The 18,728-nt window shown below is 44.1% G+C and overlaps 2 protein-coding genes across 7 annotated transcripts in view; both read left to right on the top strand.

Annotated features, from left to right (window-relative positions):
* Positions 1-247: 247 nt before the first annotated feature.
* Positions 248-2,130, top strand: LOC135508724 (C-C motif chemokine 4-like). Its single transcript, XM_064928955.1, has 3 exons — positions 248-412; positions 650-770; positions 1,525-2,130. Exons 1-3 carry the CDS (start codon positions 343-345, stop codon positions 1,637-1,639), a joined length of 306 nt encoding a protein of 101 aa, XP_064785027.1. The 5' UTR covers positions 248-342; the 3' UTR covers positions 1,640-2,130.
* A 993-nt stretch (positions 2,131-3,123) lies between these two features.
* Positions 3,124-18,728, top strand: part of LOC135509463 (septin-7-like) — a 28,386-nt gene continuing 12,781 nt past the window's right edge. The window contains exons 1-3 of one of the 6 annotated variants that reach the window (XM_064930143.1): positions 4,671-4,779; positions 5,100-5,305; positions 10,869-10,965. In XM_064930143.1, coding sequence (XP_064786215.1) covers positions 5,207-5,305; positions 10,869-10,965 — 196 coding nt within the window. In that variant the 5' untranslated portion in view covers positions 4,671-4,779; positions 5,100-5,206. Of the gene's footprint in view, positions 3,426-4,670; positions 4,780-5,099; positions 5,306-10,346; positions 10,598-10,865; positions 10,966-18,728 lie in introns of those variants that run through there. The other 5 variants (XM_064930142.1, XM_064930145.1, XM_064930144.1 and 2 more) reach the window with 5 other exon arrangements.

The raw sequence follows: 18,728 nt of genomic DNA, 5'->3' as shown, positions 1-18,728 counted from the left end.
ATCAACAGGCTATAGAAATAAAAGTCCCACAAATGATGTATTTCTGGTGTAAAAACCAATGGCGAAAAAGGGAAGTGAAATACAGGCATGTCATAACGGGAGAAGGCAACACACTGATGCATGGGATGAAACCCACCCACATGTATACATACTTAATGTCAATCAGATGTAAAAAAATAAAAGGTGACTGAGACTATCACTATCTGGATATTCCCCTAACACTCTCACCAGACTATAAATATTGGTCCTCTGTTCCCTCCACCACACAGCAGACAAGAAAGCTTGAGACCAGTATTCACAGCAGACTTCTCCTCATCTAATCTCCACCCCACCTGAGCCAGCATGTTCACCCCTCGTCTTGCTATGCTGTCTGTGCTTGTTCTTGTACTGAGTGCCATCACATTTAGCGAAGGTAAGTGACAATTGGAATGTTTGTGTGTATGAGTGTGGAAGTGTTTAACTATATTTGTGGGGGCCAGACGTGTGTGTGTGTGTGTGTGTGTGTGTGTGTGTGTGTGTGTGTGTGTGTGTGTGTGTGTGTGTGTGTGTGTGTGTGTGTGTGTGTGTGTGTGTGTGTGTGTGTGTGTGTGTGTGTGTGTGTGTGTGTGTGTGTGTGACCCAAACTGACCCATAAGTGTGTGTTGTGTAGGTCTTCGAATGTCAAGCGGGCCGGAGAAGTGCTGTTTTACCTTTGCTGAGCGTCCGATACCCAGAGGAAGAGTGGTGGGTTACACAAAGACCAGCCAGCAGTGCTCTAACCCGGCAGTTATGTGAGTAAACCCTATTGTACTTATGCTATTGATGTGTGTGTAAGTGGATATGTGTGTGGCGATGAGAGTTAGGCTTATTACAATTTGATTCGAAAACTCAAGATGCCGTACCGTATGTAGGAATTGAAATGAATGAAATGTCAAAGAAATGGTGATATGTTGTAAAAGTAGTGTGAAACAGGTGTCAGACAGACATAGTCATTGATTCAATCATGCTGTGACTGGGACAGTTACAGGGGGTTAGGGTTACCCATTAGTGGCCGAATCCTCAAAGCAATCTGTGTTAGAGATCAATCCACAAGGAGAAACACAACAACCTCTTATCATCCAGGGGTCAAATTCAATGTTTAGACTTTTTTGTGAGTTTACCCCTGTTGTAAAATGCAGAATGTGCTATATTCCTCCTTCATGTGATTGATTTTCACTACTTCACTTTCACTTTGGGCATTTTCCTCTCAAATAAGATCATTTGATTTGATTTATTTAACTATGCAAGTCAGTTAAGAACAAATTCTTATTTACAATGACGGCCAAACCTGGATGACGCTGGGCCAACTGTGCCCAGCGTGGAATTGAACCATGGTCTGTAGTGACACCTCAAGCACTGAGCTGTAGTGCCTTAGACCGCTGCCCCACAAGTCACATCATAATCTAAAAAAGGATGGCGTCAGTATCAACGGTATCTTGTATGTGCATTTCCCTATGGGGTTCATACTGCTATGCTGTGCTGATAACAGTGCATTTCTATGTTCAGGTTTAAGACCCAGAAGGGGAGACAGGTGTGTGCCAGGCCCTCAGACAGATGGGTGAAGGACTACATCAACACCCTGGACAGCAAGAACTTTGGGAAGCAGACGCCACTCCTGTAACCATGGTGATGTGACCCTCATCTGTGTCAACGTCAAAGCTAATCCTTCAAAACCTATTTTATTACTCGGTTACACAAGAAGGACATGGCCAGAACTCTGCCTCAGAGAGAGCAGTTTAAGGTCCTGAGCCAAAACACCACCTGGGTCTATCTGGGCAAATAGATAAGCTAAATGATCTCCATATAACTGTAATGCTGTGTATACCTCTCTCTTTACCATTTCATGCCTGTGATCGATAGTCAATATTTATTTTTTGAATCCGTAAAACACATATTTGTGCTGAATGAGTTGTGCATAGTGATGATTAGATTAAATTAGAATGTAGTTCCACAGAATGTCCTATGGAACAACATTCTATAGGCCCATTCTGTTTGATTGCCTTCAATGAATTAAAATGCATGTGGATAAACCATTTGTTGGTTTTAATGCATCTCTCTATGTTTTAATGCTTACCTGATGAAACAGTACTGTAAAAATATATCTAAACCACATTCAGTTGTAGGCTACTTAATTGTGTCTGTGTCTAAACCTCTCAGCATGAAACACATATTATATGCCATTTAGCAGACACTTTTATCCAAAGCAACAGTCATGCATGCATACATTTTACATATGGGCGGGCCCAGGAATCAAAACCACTACCCTGGAGTTACAATTGTCATGCTCTACCAACTGAGCAACAAAGAACCACAAAGTGGCCAACTAATTCTGGTGCTCATCTGCTATCTGCAACTGACCTCTAGTGGTGGATTTCTAACTTTTTTTGTGTGTGTGTGTGTGTGTGTGTGTGTGTGTGTGTGTGTGTGTGTGTGTGTGTGTGTGTGTGTGTGTGTGTGTGTGTGTGTGTGTGTGTGTGTGTGTGTGTGTGTGTGTGTGTGTGTGTGTGTGTGTGTGTGTGACCCAAACTGACCCATAAGTGTGTGTTGTGTAGGTCTTTGAATGTCAAGCGGCCGGAGAAGTGCTGCTTTACCTTTGCTGAGCGTCAGATACCCAGAGGAAGAGTGTGTGTGTGTGTCACGTTCCAAAAATGTGCGTTGGCTAAAAAAACAAACAATTTTACACTCAACAGACGTGCATTCCAACAGAACATAACTAATAGGCCAAATTCAGCTACTTCAACTGCACAGCCACAAGAGAGCGCAACTAGACCGTCTACGGCGGATGTCAAAAGACAATGTGGGATGAATTAATTGACGTTTCTGTTTCTTGATCATCCTGTTGAGAATCCTAAGAAGAAGCACACATGTATGCGATACTTGACCTGTGAAATATACAAATCAAACTGCGCATTTTTGGTATTTCCGTCCAAGGCATTCGTAAAAGATTCGAGGTAAAAGGCTCGGCTGGCCACAATGCAGACAGTTCACCTTTAGAACCAATAGAATTCGGTAGGCTGTCGGATCTTGTCTGACATCACAATTTTAGATGTCTTTAGCCAATAGGCATGCAGTTCCAAAGGAGGACACAATCGCCTTTTGAGATTTGTAGCTTGTAAAAAAAATCCATTCTGCTGTTCATGATGCTTTACTAGTGGTATGTCGATACCACCTACCCAATTTCATTATTTTGGGCCCGTTTAGAGGCATTAGGGTTCTGTTGCTACATTCAAAAAAACAACGTTAAATTGCCTGAATAGGACGTGTCTTTTGAAAGCAGCGTCTCTAACGCTTTTGTTTCGTAGTTTTCTTATTTTTTGTATGCCTGATTTCTTCGGCTCCTGGGTGGGTGGTGTCACACTAGTACTACAATGATCGAACGACCAGAATCTACAGTTGCCAGCATTGCAGTAAGTGTTATTCTGATCACATTAAATCAATGTTGATATTCTGTCTCGCGTGAACTGGATTTAAACATTTCCATGAATTAATTGAAACCAATGACTTTATGCAACCGACGTTGTCTCCAACGTTAGAATTCCATTATGGTCCATGGCAATACTATAAGAGGAATGTGACCGAAAATGCTGATTTCATATAGACAATTCCTATTCCATATAGCTCTCGGCCAGAGTACGGATTTATTCGACTCCATTCTCGCTTATAATTGACAAGAAGAGAAGGGTTCCGCGCCCGGTCGTGGAGAGGAATGGACATGCATACTTATGCGCGTTTAAGAATCCACAAGGGAATTTGTAAGATGATGTTTCCATTCATTTTTTTGTTTCCACGCCTAGGCTATTTTTTAAATTTGGGTCCGTGATGAAGCCTATTATGTAGTCTTTGATGATGTCATTATAGGCCTCGGCTATAAAAAGTGGTCTTAGTCAAATATTGATTGAACATGTTCAGTTCATTATTGTATTAGAATGCAGAAAAACGTGATCATTTGACACATTTGCATTGGCTAACAGAGAATCCGAATGCAGTTGCTGTCATCCAGCTAACCCTGGTGTGCTTTTCATTCTGCACCACACACATCTTTATCCACAGTCCTCGGATCTCTCTCTTCTCGTTCTCTCTCTCTGTCTCATACTCATGTATTTATACCTACGTCAGTCCCTCTTCAAAAGGTCCCCAATAATTCTAGTTTCTACCGTCTGTTAGTGTTAACTCCAGGTGATGAGAGAGCTGAGATTACATCACAGCAAAGTTATATAACCCAGCATGGGTAGGGAGGGAGTATGGAAATTGCTTTGGGGCCATTTAAAATCACTGTGCCTGTACACATAGTGAACTGTAAACAAGAGCAAGATATCAATATTGGATTGATGGTCATGAACCCTTTATGTATGTGACCTTTTGCTTGGACCTGTTATTTTCCACCAATAATGTACATGTGTAAATTGAAAAACTCTTGGATTGCCACTAGGGTTGCAAAGGGTCAGAAACTTTCCGGTAAATTTCAGGCATTTTTCCAGAAATTTTCCATGAGAAGTTAAGCCTGGGAATTTTGCTTAAATTCATAAAAAAAAGTTAGCTTATAACAGTGAACATTTTTTTGTGGGATACACATAAGTTAATTCTAGGTATTGTGGCATATTTTGGTTAAACTATCCCCAATTCAATGGAATTGCAATCCTCTGCATGCACAGTGCACTCTCCCATCACATGTACAGCTGATTCTCAAGATCTTGCACACTAATGAGATGCTATTGAGCCCACACTACTACACTGTCTGTGCCAAGGACTACAAGCTTTCTGGTAAGTTTTAATTACAATACTGGGTGGGGTAAATATATTTTATATGACATACATTATGTTTTGTTAACTAGTAAATAGTAGCCTACAGCAAAATGTGTTTAAATTATTTCTAACTTGTTAACAATTTCTGCTAGTTAGTTTTTGCTACCATGTGGGTTTTAGCTTGCATGAGCCTGCTAACTGAGGAGTGTTAATTCACCTGTTTCCATACATGTTTCATTTTAAAACATTTATCTAACAAAGGAGTTGATTAATATAACTGCTTAACTATTTATCTGTACATGGAATTGTTTTTGTTTTTTTACTTCTTTTTTTGACAGGAAAATGCCACGGACACTATCTGATGTCTGAAGACATTTTACTACAGCTAATGTAGAAGGAAAAGCTGTGTACATTTGAAAATACTATGCCAAATCATATGTGAAGAATGCAACAAAAGATACAGAATCATCTGGCCAAGTCCATAAAGTCTCCTCAGCGCTCACAACAAACAACTCTGACAAAAGTCCCTCTACTTCTATTCGAGGTGAAAATTATGAATCAGACACCTTATCGATAGCAACAGCTTATGATCTTCCTGGAATAAAATGTTGTTTTTTTTACTCAATGGAGGAACTTAGTCAGAGAAATGCTGATGAATACTTGCTCGAGCTGTGTATGTGACTGGTTCACCTCTGATGCACTCAGGCAATGTGCATTGGAAGAGATTTTTGAATGTTCTTCGCCTAGCCACCCCTCCAACCAGACATGCTTTATCTACTCATTTATCTACTCAACCAGTATTCTACAAGAGCAAAGACACAAGGGACAACAGACACACCGGTCTCTACATTGCAGATGAGCTGAAGGCAGTCATCAATGACCTTGGACCACAGAAGGTATTTGCACTGGTGACAGACAATGCTGCAAACATGAAGGCTGCTTGGTCTAAAGTGAAGGTGCCCTATCCTCACATCACACCCATTGGCTGTGCTGCTCATGCATTGAATCTGCTCCTCACAGACATCATGACACTGAAAACAATGGATACACTCTACAAGAGAGCTAAGGAAATGGTTAGGTATGTGAAGGGCCTTCAAGTTATAGCAACAATCTACCTCACCAAGCAAAGTGAGAAGAATAAGAGCACCACATTGACGCTGCCCAGCAACACCCATTGGGGTGGTGTTGTCATCATTTTTTGACAGTCTCCTGTAGGGGAAGGAGTCTCTCCAAGAAATGGCCATATCACAGTCTGCTGATATAGACAGCCCTACCAAGAGCATCCTCCTGGATGATGTATTTGGGAGAGGGTGGTAAGCAGCCTGAACCTACTGAAACCTATAGCAGTAGCCATTGCACGGATTGAGGGAGACCATGCCATCCTGGCAGATGTTCAGACTGTTTGCAGATGTAATAGAATAAATCCGTACTGTCCTGCCCACTTCACTGTTGATCAAAGCAGAGGAAACTGCAGTTCTGAAATACATCAGAAAGCGTGAAGACTTCTGCCTGAAGCCCATACAAATGTCGCAGCCCTACATGTCGACCAAGTATGCTGGCAAGATCATCCTGTCTGGTGCAGAGATCAACAAGGCCTATGGTGTAATCACTACCGTGTCTCGCCACGTTGGCCTGGAGGAGGGCAAGGTTCTTGGCAGTCTGGCAAAATAAACTTCCAAGCAAGGGCTTTGGGATGGAGATGTAATATGGCAGTCGTGCCAACATATCTCATCAGCCACCTGATGGAAGGGAATTCCCCTGTTGCCTCCATCCTCCAAATCCCACCAACATCAGCCTTCTCTGAGCGCAACTGGTCCTTGTTTGGGAACACACACTCCAAAGCACAAAACAAGCTGACCAATACAAGGGTCGAAAAATGTATGGCCATCCGGGCAAATTTGAGGCTTTTTGAGCCTGACGACAAGCCATCCTCAATAAGGTTGGAAAGTGACAGTGAAGATGAGGCCTCAGTCTGATGTTCAAGACATGAACGCCTGAGAGGAAGACAACCAATGCTTTAGTTTCTAGACTATCATTTTACAGATAAATGTTGAAAACGTTTTTGGGATTTGCGATGGGTCATTCAATATTCCCTTTTGTTGTTCAATGAAATTTCCCATATGAAGAATCAACTCATTTAATTAAAGTTCAATTCGAAACAATTACAGTTGAAGTCGGAAGTTTACATAAACCTTAGCCAAATACATTTAAACTCAGTTTTTCACAATTCCTGACATTTTAATCCGAGTAAAAATTCCCTGTCTTAGGTCAGTTAGAATCACCACTTTTTATTTTAAGAACGTGAAATGTCAGAATAATAGAAGAGTGATTTATTTCAGCGTTTATTTCTTTCATCACATTTTGCCGCAACTTTAGAAGTATGCTTGTGGTCATTGTCCATTTGGAAGACCCATTTGTGACTAAACTTCAACTTCCTTCCTTGAGATGTTGCTTCAATATATCCACATAATTTTCTTCCTCATGATGCCATCTATTTTGTGAAATACACCATCCCTCCTGCAGCAAAGCACCCCCACAACATGATGCTGCCACCCCCGTGCTTCACGGTTGGGGTGGTGTTCTTCGGCTTGCAAGCTTCCCCCTTTTTCCTCCAAACATAACAATGGTCATTACGGCCAAACAGTTCTATTTTTGTTTCATCAGACCAGAGGACATTCCTCCAAAAAGTACTATCTTTGTCCCCATATGCAGTTGCAAACCGTAGTCTGGCTTTTTTATGGCGGTTTTGGAGCAGTTGCTTCTTCCTTGCTGAGCGGCCTTTCAGGTTATTTCGATATAGGACTGGTTTTACTGTGGATATGGATACCTTTGTACCGGTTTCCTCCTGCATCTTCACAAGGTCCTTTGCTGTTGTTCTGGGATTGATTTGTACTTTTGGCAACAAAGTACGTTCATCTCTAGGAGACAGAACGCGTCTCCTTCCTGAGCGCAATGAAGGCTGCGTGGTCCCATGGAGTTTATACTTACATACTATTGTTTGTACAGATGAACATGGTACCTTCAGGCATTTGGAAATTGGACCCAAGGATGAACCAGACTTGTGGAGGAGTACAAATTATTTTTGACGTCTTGGCTGATTTCTTTTGATTTTCCCATCATGTCAAGCAAAGAGGCACTGAGTTTGGAGGTAGGCCTTGAAATACATCTACAGGTACACCTCCAATTGACTCAAATGATGTCAATTAGCCTATCAGAAGCTTCTAAAGCCATGACATCATTTTCTGTTTAAAGGCACAGTCAACTTAGTGTATGTAAACTTATGACCCACTGGAATTGTGATACAGTGAAATAATCTGTCTGTTAACAATTGTTGGAAAAATGACTTGTGTCATGCACAAAGTAGATATCCTAACCGACTTGCCTAAACTATAGTTTGTTAACAATACATTTGTGGAGTGGTTGAAAAACAAGTTTTAATGACTCCAACCTAAGTGTATGTAAACTTCTGACTTAAACTGTATAGTGTATCTTGTCCTTTGGGTTCACATTGAACCTTTACCCTGCTACTAGTTCAAATTTTATTTGTCACATACACATGGTTAGCAGATGTTAATGCGTATGTAGCGAAATGCTTGTGCTTCTAGTTCCGACAATGCAGTAATAACCAACGAGTAATCTAACAATTCCACAACTACTACCTTATACACACAAGTGTAAAGGGATAAAGAATATGTACATAAAGATATATGAATGAGTGATGGTACAGAACGGCATAGGCAATATGCAGTAGATGGTATAGAGTACAGTATATACATATGAGATGAGTAATGTAGGGTATGTAAACATAAAGTGTCATAGTTTAAAGTGGCTAGTGATACATGTATTACATAAAGATGGCAAGATGCAGTAGATGATATAGAGTACAGTATATACATATACATATGAGATGAGTAATGTAGGGTATGTAATCATTATATTAAATGGCATTGCCACACAATGCCACTAAATATAATGATTACACACCCTACATTACATACCCGACATAGCATTGAGTGGCAAGTGATGCATTTTTTCCATCAATCTCCATTATTAAAGTGGCTTGAGTTGAGTCCGTATATGTTGGCAGCAGCCACTCAATGTTAGTGGTGGCTGTTTAACAGTCTGATGGCCTTGAGAGAAGCTGTTTTTCAGTCTCTCGGTCCCTGCTTTGATGCACCTGTACTGACCTCGCCTTCTGGATGATAGCGGGGTGAACAGGCAGTGGCTCGGGTGGTTGTTGTCCTTGATGATCTTTATGGCCTTCCTGTGACATCGGTTGGTGTAGGTGTCTTGGAGAGTAGGTAGTTTGCCCCCCATGATGCGTTGTGCAGATCTCACTACCCTCTGGAGAGCCTTGCGGTTGTGGGCGGAGCAGTTGCCGTACCAGGCGGTGATACAGCCCGACAGGATGCTCTCGATTGTGCATCTGCAGAAGTTTGTGAGTGCTTTTGGTGACAAGCAAACTTGATGATTGAGTTGGAGGCGTGCATGGCCACGCAGTCGTGGGTGAACAGGGAGTACAGGAGAGGGCTCAGAACGCACCCTTGTGGGGCCCCAGTGTTGAGGATCAGTGGGGTGGAGATGTTGTTACCTACCCTCACCACCTGGGGGCGGCCTGTCAGGAAGTCCAGTACCCAGTTGCACAGGGCGGGGTCGAGACCCAGGGTCTCGAGCTTGATGACGAGTTTGGAGGGTACAATTGTGTTAAATACATTCTGCACTGTGAATGTTTAAATTATGTATTCAATATATACAACAAAAATACAATAATTTGTGTGTTATTAGTCTAAGCACACTGTTTGTCTGTTGTGACTTAGATGAAGATCAGATCAAATTTGATGACTAATGTATGCAGAAATCCAGGTAATTCCAAAGGGTTCACATACTTTTTTTTGCCACTGTAGGTAGGCAAAGATGGATCTGGGCTTTGCTATAGGGCCTATTTGATGGTCAAAATAGCCTAGGTGTTTTTGTCCCTGCTACTACGGATTATCTGGTTTTATAAGCCACTTCTCTTTGACAGGATGTGCCCTGATTTTCTCCATTGACCTGTTATCATTTTTATTTCTAGCACAGTGATTTTACTGTTACACTGAATCTGTTAAAATACGGAAGGGGATGGTGAGGAAGGTTTCCCATCTGCCCCTTGGTCTATTTCGGGGCAAGGAGTCTTAGGACACATTTTGTTTACACAGCCTATAACAATAACACAATTGTTATTCCATCCTCAATCAGGGTTAAGGCTTAAATCCCCTCAAATCGACCAGCTTCTGATCGGTGTGGTGTTAATGAAGCTTGAGATGTGGAAAAGGATACACACGAAGATTGTCGTAGAGCTTTTTGGCTTAATACTCCAATAACTCCTTTTTTCAAATGGAAGCATTTAGGGCAATTGCCTGCACACCTCCGACATACCACAACAATGTGTTTGCTCCCAAAGCAGCCCTGTCGTGTGTCTCCTGACTCTCCTTGTTACTATAGGAGTGAGAGGACACGTTTTCAGGGTGGTAGTGTCTGACTGGGCTGTTGTGTGGGAGTGACTAGTGTGGCCCCTCTCCTTTTCTACCCCTGTGTTGTCCATTGGGACACGCATGAGAGGTCCTGTGAACAGGGGCGAGCAGTGATCAATTGTGTTTGCCTTGTGTAGCGTGAGTGACAACGCGCTGGGAGAGAGAGGATGAGATTAGAGCAGGCAGAGGGAGGAATGGAGAAATACGGTACTCAAGAGAAGGAGAACACACAACTTGGGAACGCGTTGGCTGTCATCTGGTGTGAAATCCACTGTCTCCATGACGACGTCTCTCAGATGATGGATATGATGGATATGATACGACTTGTAAATAAACACAGGAGGACCAGTTAGAGTACCTTACCTCCTTCCTCTCCTTTTGTACCTATTTTTTTGTAGTAATTTTACTCACCTCAAACCCATAACCCTGTTTCCGTTTCACCCCACTCTTTCAAAGGTGCTTTGTCACTCTGGGCCAGAGAGATACTAATCATGGCCTCTAAAACCAGCTCTTTGTCTCTCTGTGTGTCTGTGTACGCAGAAGTGCTTTTCTCACCCCGGAGATTCCAGAGTAACTCTGTGTGTTTTCTTCCAGCAGAGGAATCTGGAGGGGTATGTGGGGTTCGCCAACCTCCCCAACCAAGTGTACAGGAAGTCAGTGAAGAGGGGCTTTGAGTTCACACTAATGGTTGTTGGTGAGTCATTTTGTCTGCTTCACTTTTTATGTGTGGGTCTCCCTGGTCGGGTTAATTTTTGTCTGTCTATATGTGTGTTTGTGAAAAAGGAATATGACACATGTCATTTGAGGTCCCATATTTGTTTTGAATGCATTGTATAGATCAATGTGTGTTTCCTATTACTCTGCATGGAATTGAAGTAAAAATGTCACCGAAAACTTTTAACTCTAGCTCTATGAATTGGTAAACTGAGTGCATTTAAGAATTATTGAACCACAGAATTCCAATGAACTTGGAATGGAATCTGGTGGCTGATGAGGGGACGAGTGATTGGTTATACCAGCCAGGTCGCTCAAGATCCACTGTGAAAGTAGACATCCATCCAGGTAAACAGGACGTCAGGAGATTACTTCAAAACCGACCGCTAGGGGCAACGGTGAATGCTATTAGAATCATGTCGGCCTGGATTTTGCTTTGTGGACTGTTCTGAGGGTCGTGTGTTCTATCCCAGTGCTAAGCACTTGTTTTTGATGTATATAACTTAACCTGCCTAAACGTAACCTTCGAAATTTGACGTTCATGGACAAACTTCTGATTCTTCAGTGTGACTGTGAGAGCTGGTTGGTTATACATGCACACACACATTCACAGACCACAATCACATGTTTATTGAATTGTTACTCTGCATGAGGCGATTGATGTGAGGAAATACAGTATTGATCATACTTCACTGATGTAAGGGCTGCCTTCCATGGGAATCAAGACTGGATATTTTGGTTTTTGTCTTATGTATGCCAGCTGTGCGCTCTTGTGCTTCCTTGCGAGACACACACACACACACACATTCTTTCTCTCACAGCCAACCAGCATGACATGTCCCACATACAGAATATCTCCCTCTGGTTTGGGTTTCCTGTTTGGTAAAGTAACACTGTGAAAGGGCTGCATGTGCCAGAGGGAGAGTGGCAGAATTCAACGTCAACGGGATTGGATTTCAGCCTTGTTACATTTGGGCCTTTCCTTCCTTTTATCTCCAACCACTGCATGCCCCAGCTGAGCCAAACATTACACATAACTAATGTGAAGTGTGGCAGAGAGAACAAACACAACAGTGCCTCGAACACAAAGATGAGACACTCACACTGACACACACTCACACGGTAGAACTTTCACATTATAACTTTTACACTTTAAGACACTACTATTGTGAAACTCTACCAGTTAAGACTTCTGGAGCAATCTCATCCATTCCAGCTCTGACAGACAGACAGACAGACAGACAGACAGACAGACAGACAGACAGACAGACAGACAGACAGGCAGGCACCCTCTCTCTGTGAGAGTTCTAGAGAGTGTTAGAGAACGCACAACCAGGCTCAGGGCCAGTAGAGCGAGCTGTAGCTGTAGTCGTGAGAAGATTGGCCTGTAATGGAAGCCAGCTGGGTTCACTGTTTTGACAGACTGGGGCTCTTTTTGGGAATCCGCTCGCCTGTTAGAGCCCGGTCACTTGGAAGTGTCTCCACTGTTCCAATGTCACTCTGTGAGACTGACGCCACAGGATTTTGGCTTGGGACAATTTTTTTCCCTCCAAAATTCTGGAATGGAAAAAACCTGTTTCCTGGCCTTTTGGCCAGCTGGCAGAATTTCTGTACTGAACCTGGGAAAGATTGGAGAGAGCCGGGCTGCTCTACAAAGCAGGTTGTCCAAATCCATGATATACTATAGGAACAAAGTAGAGGCTAAATAGACCTCTGTTACAGTTCACCTCACAAGACTTAAGAATTTACAACACTTGAAGCTTGAGCTTCTCTTTACTCACAGTCAGTGCCAATAGAAGATCCCGGTCTCTGGTCAAATGCTTTGCTTCTTATCATTCTATTTCTATGATTCAGTTCACCCAAGGTTTTTGATCGACACGGAGTGTACAAAACATTAAGAACACCTTCCTAATATTGACTTGCACCCCCTTTTGCCCTCAGAACAGCCTCAATTTGTCAAGGCATGGACTCTCTACAAGGTGTCAAGTGTTCAACAGGGATGATGGCCTTTGTTGACTCCAATGCTTCCCACAGTTGTTTCAAATTGGCTGGATGTCCTTTGGGTGGTGACACATTCTTTATACACACAGGAAACTGTTGCGCCTTCTACCATACCCCGTTCAAAGGCACTTCAGTCTGTTGCCTTGCCCATTCACCCTCTGAATGGCACACATACACAATCCATCTTAATTGTCTCACGGCTTAAAAATCATTATTTAAAAGGGGGAGATACCGAGTCAGTTGTACAACTGAATGCCTTCAACTGAAATGTGTCTTCTGCATTTAACCCAACCCTCTGAATCAGGGGAAAATAGCTTTCACCTGTTCAGTTTGTCATGTTCCTAATGTTTTGTACGTTCAGTTTAAAGCGCAAGTACAATCGCAATATTTGGTCAAAAAAATGTGCAATTACATTTATTGCCCATATCTTGCAGCCCTACTTACTACCCATTCATACTCCCCTCCCACTATCCCATCCATATTCCAGCCCTACCTACTACCCATTCATACTCCCCTCCCACTATCCCATCCCTATTCCAGCCCTACCTACTACCCATTCATACTCCGCCCCCACTATCCCATCCCTATTCCAGCCCTACTTACTACCCATTCATACTCCCCTCCCACTATCCCATCCCTATTCCAGCCCTACCTACTACCCATTCATACTCCCCTCCCACTATCCCATCCCTATTCCAGCCCTACCTACTACCCATTCATACTCCCCTCCCACTATCCCATCCCTATTCCAGCCCTACCTACTACCCATTCATACTCCCCTCCCACTATCCCATCCCTATTCCAGCCCTACGTACTACCCATTCATACTCCGCCCCCACTATCCCATCCCTATTCCAGCCCTACCTACTACCCATTCATACTCCGCCCCCACTATCCCATCCCTATTCCAGCCCTACCTACTACCCATTCATACTCCGCCCCCACTATCCCATCCCTATTCCAGCCCTACCTACTACCCATTCATACTCCGCCCCCACTATCCCATCCCTATTCCAGCCCTACCTACTACCCATTCATACTCCGCCCCCACTATCCCATCCCTATTCCAGCCCTACTTACTACCCATTCATACTCCCCTCCCACTATCCCATCCCTATTCCAGCCCTACCTACTACCCATTCATACTCCGCCCCCACTATCCCATCCCTATTCCAGCCCTACCTACTACCCATTCATACTCCGCCCCCACTATCCCATCCCTATTCCAGCCCTACCTACTACCCATTCATACTCCGCCCCCACTATCCCATCCCTATTCCAGCCCGACCTACTACCCATTCATACTCCCCTCCCACTATCCCATCCCTATTCCAGCCCTACCTACTACCCATTCATACTCCCCTCCCACTATCCCATCCCTATTCCAGCCCTACCTACTACCCATTCATACTCCGCCCCCACTATCCCATCCCTATTCCAGCCCTACCTACTACCCATTCATACTCCCTCCCACTATCCCATCCCTATTCCAGCCCTACCTACTACCCATTCATACTCCCCTCCCACTATCCCATCCCTATTCCAGCCCTACCTACTACCCATTCATACTCCCCTCCCACTATCCCATCCCTATTCCAGCCCTACCTACTACCCATTCATACTCCCCTCCCACTATCCCATCCCTATTCCAGCCCTACCTACTACCCATTCATACTCCGCCCCCACTATCCCATCCCTATTCCAGCCCTACTTACTACCCATTCATACTCCGCCCCCACTATCCCATCCCTATTCCAGCCCTACCTACTACCCATTCATACTCCGCCCCCACTATCCCATCCCTATTCCAGCCCTACCTACTACCCATTCATACTCCCCTCCCACTATCCCATCCCTATTCCAGCCCTACTTACTACCCATTCATACTCCCCTCCCACTATCCCATCCCTATTCCAGCCCGACCTACTACCCATTCATACTCCGCCCCCACTATCCCATCCCTATTCCAGCCCTACCTACTACCCATTCATACTCCCCCCCCACTATCCCATCCCTATTCCAGGATTTCCCAACTGGCGGCCCACGGGTGTCTGTATTTGGCCCCTCAAGATTTTTGAGTACATTTTGGTTTTATTGTTAGACATTAACAACTCTAAAAACACCAGGAAATCAGCTCCGGGTCATTTTAGATTTGGGAATCTGTTCTTGAGTATTCCAGCGTAAAAGAGAGATGTGATTGTATATAAGCAAGGTTTAAATTTATTCCGTTTTAGTCAAATATTATATCCGTTTGTGCTTTTTTTGCGGTAAATTTGTAGTCTACAAATTATTTCTAATTATGTTCTGGCCCCCCAACCTTCCACTGAAGAAAAGCTCGTCTGGTGGCTGAATCTAGTTGATGTTCCCTGCCCTGTTCGATGCAGTTTATTTCCACCTATTGGTTTCCTCTGGTTCGTCTTCTTACTGTCATCTACTGACTCTTGTTCACTGACTAAAAAGATGGCACTACCTCAAGCGTAGAACCATGAAAAGAAAGGATGTTTTCAGACACAGATTTTCTAGGTGAAGGACATGTCATCACATTGCAACAAGATGAGCCACTAAGAAAAGGAAATGTATTTCACAATGACTTACTATGGCCCATGTGCATGAGACACAGCAGGAGCGCCTTTGTTTGTGTGAGATCAGTTGGACTGCTTCAGGGTGTATGAGTGACTCTGTGTGGGGGCTGCTGCTGCTGTTGTATAATGCAGTGTGCACATGTCCTGTATGACCTCACTCGTGCTGATTGTGTCAGTTTCTGTTTAGACTCAGGGGTTCAAAGTGAATCTTTTATAGATTACCCGCTCTCTCACAAAAATCTTGGGAAACTGACTCCCATTGACTACACAGACCCGATCTTTTAATAGACAGTGGAGTAGCTAGTCCATCTGTAAGCCTACCAGAGCATCTCATATAGACTGCCTTATAGCATAGTATTTCTGGTATATCATCCTCTTTGTCTTCCGCTATATAGTAGTTGAGGTGTGTTTTGTGTGTGTTGCAGATCTTGATCAGATTACCTTTTGACCCTACTGCAGCCATCCCATCTCCTGATTGATAGAGCTTATCTGACCCACTTAAACATCCCTTCTCACATTTCCTCTCTCCACACACACACACACACACACACATACTCTCTCTCTTTCTCCTCCCTTCTTCCCTTCCTTCCCCCCCTCTCTCTCTCCTCATATAGACATTAGTACATGTGGACCAGATGTCTCATTTTACACTCTGTGATTCAGGCCCACATGTCTGTTAGTTAGGGTAGGAGAGCCCTGTGTTTGTCAGTGGAAAAGAGCTACAGGCGTACAGACCAGAAGCACCAGGAGCCCCTTTATGTGGGGTGATGAGGAGAGGAGCAAGGGGTCTGGTCTGGCTGGGTTAAGCAGGGGAGTGTAAAAGGGGCCTGTCAGGATGTCTGGGGCCAGCTGCTACCCCAGGGGTCATTTTTGGTTGGGCATTAGTATGTTGACAGGAAGAGGGAGGAGAGATAAAAGTCTGGAATGTTAGGAATCTTCTGGGAAACGTGTCCTGTGTGTCCATCTGTATGTCTGTCCCCATACCCCTGTCAATCTGTCTCGCTCTCTAACTGCAGGTACTGTACTTCCATTCCCTCCCTGTCAGTTGTTTTCTCTTCACCTGCCTCTTGGTCTCTCCCTCTCTGTCCCCCTCACAATGTTCCCATTATGAAAGAGGGGAAGTAAGGGGCGGGTCACCCAGCCAGCCATCCATGCAGCTTTTGGTCGTCAGGGACAGGGTCTATTTATGGAGAGTGCGTTTTCAGAGATCATGCGGACCAATATTTAATTAAAACTGAGAGGAAGGCTAATTGGGTTGGACTTGCCCTCCGGGGGTGGGGTAACTACTGCAGAGAGACGATCATTGGCGAAACTGACGGCTAGTTTGCACCACAGAACTGCCACTGATACTAAATAACTGTATGTGGTATGTCGACTGTTGCTGTCCTGTGATTTTGACCACGATGAGTTACCATGAACTCCAAGGTCAGTGGTTGTTATAAGTGGAGTACACTGCGCAGGACATTAGCTGTAATTTGGCTTGCGTCCTCTTTGGAGCAGCTCTATGGTATTTGGTTAGTTCCCTGTGTTCTGGCTGATGTGCAGCTGAGGTGGTGTGTTTGGTGAGAAAGAGGGGCCAGGGGGTGTAATTGATCCAGGTCCACAGCAGGAGGGGCATGAAGAGGAGATGAGCTGGGGGTTGGATTTTAGATGGTAGGTACGGTGACCTTGAGTCACCTAAAATGGGTCTGGTTCTTTGTGGTAATAATGGACCGACTGTATAAAGGATAATAGATATATGGACTGTTATCACGTTGTGATTGATGTCCTTTCTCGTCCACATGTTATTCATTTCCCTTCATTTGTTTTTCTAGCCAACATCAGCAGTCGCCCTCAAGCTAACAAAAGACGAGGAGGCTCTAGTCTAGGGACCAGAGATGAAAGCTCTTCGGCTATATTTTATACCAGGATTACAATAGATTTCATACTGCATTTCTGCAAGATGGTTATTTAAAGTGTCCTGTTTTTGTTGTTGTTTTTTGTTGTTGTTTTTAATCTAATCAAGTGAACTCCGATCCTAATTCTGTCCTCCCCAGTGTCTCGTTCAACCCAAAACGCAGATTAGTTTCTCAGGAGCCAGACTCAGAACAGGGCCTCTCTCTATCTGGGACTTGGAGATCCATTTTGCATGCATGAGAGGCAGAGCGAAACAGGAGATCCCAGTGCCAGGTTTCAGGGCCACAGAGAGGGGCGGGAGGATGATGGGTATGACTGGCTTCCATTAAAATGCCTTCATAACTGCTATCAAGCTCCAGCGTAATTTAATCTGCAGGCACTCTGTCTGCTCTGCTTTAGATACATGCCCCTGACCCTCTGTTGCCCTCTACCTATTCCCCCAGAGTAGCGTAGGAGGTGCCTGCCTGCCTGCCCCTCTATCCTCTCCCCCTCCTGGTTTGGGTGACCTCCTCCAGCATAGGCCGGGTGCTGACAGGTGTACCCAGCAGACAGCGGGTGGGTTTGATGTGTCTTATCTCCTGCTTAAACAGTGTGTTTTGAAGGGGGCAGGAGGGAACCTGTGACCTAGTGCTGTTTGTCAGCCAGATGTGAACTGCCCAGAGTCTACACCTCAAAGAGAGGGTCTGTGTGAGGGGTGAAGGTTGAGACACACTATCTGAGGATTTCACAACTGGCCATGGAGTCATCATAATGACTGGTTTGGTTGCATTGCAGTATTATATGCAGAGCAGAGCACATGCAACCGCACAAATCAACTGTCAGTCATTATCAGGAAATGTGTGTTTCCATCAGGAGTGTAGCATTAAAGACTTGGGGCAAATGGAATCAACAACCTCTGCATCATCAAGACAGTTGCTTTGTGAGGTGTTTTTATGGAACCTTTATTTAACTGGGCAAGTCAGTTAAGAACACATTGTTATTTACAATGACGGCCAAGCCCGGGCGATGCTGGGCCAATTGTGCGCTGCCCTATGGGACTCACAATCACGGCCGGTTGTGCTACAGCCTGGAAACGAACCATGCTCTGTAGTGACACCTCTAACATGCAGTGCCTTAGACCGCTGTGCCACTTGGGAGCCCGTGTTTTAAAGTTCATAGTTAGCCATTGTTATGTAAATGCCAGCTGAAAAGTACCAGTGGCCTGGTATTGGCCCCAAGTCAAAGCAATATGAGCCTTTTGGGTGAATCTGATGGAAATTTGACA

The sequence above is a fragment of the Oncorhynchus masou genome, chromosome 22, assembly GCF_036934945.1.
Source record: "Oncorhynchus masou masou isolate Uvic2021 chromosome 22, UVic_Omas_1.1, whole genome shotgun sequence".
Taxonomy (NCBI): Eukaryota; Metazoa; Chordata; class Actinopteri; order Salmoniformes; family Salmonidae; genus Oncorhynchus; species Oncorhynchus masou.
Note: the sequence above shows the minus strand (reverse complement) of the source record. Positions and strands in the feature narration are given on the sequence as shown.

Bases quoted from the DNA above. Each gene is read 5' to 3' on its own strand.
- LOC135508724 (XM_064928955.1), top strand. From the start codon at position 343: ATGTTCACCCCTCGTCTTGCTATGCTGTCTGTGCTTGTTCTTGTACTG. The intron at 413-649 runs GTAAGTGACAAT...TGTGTTGTGTAG, and splicing joins TGCCATCACATTTAGCGAAG to GTCTTCGAATGTCAAGCGGG. The intron at 771-1,524 runs GTGAGTAAACCC...TTCTATGTTCAG, and splicing joins TGCTCTAACCCGGCAGTTAT to GTTTAAGACCCAGAAGGGGA.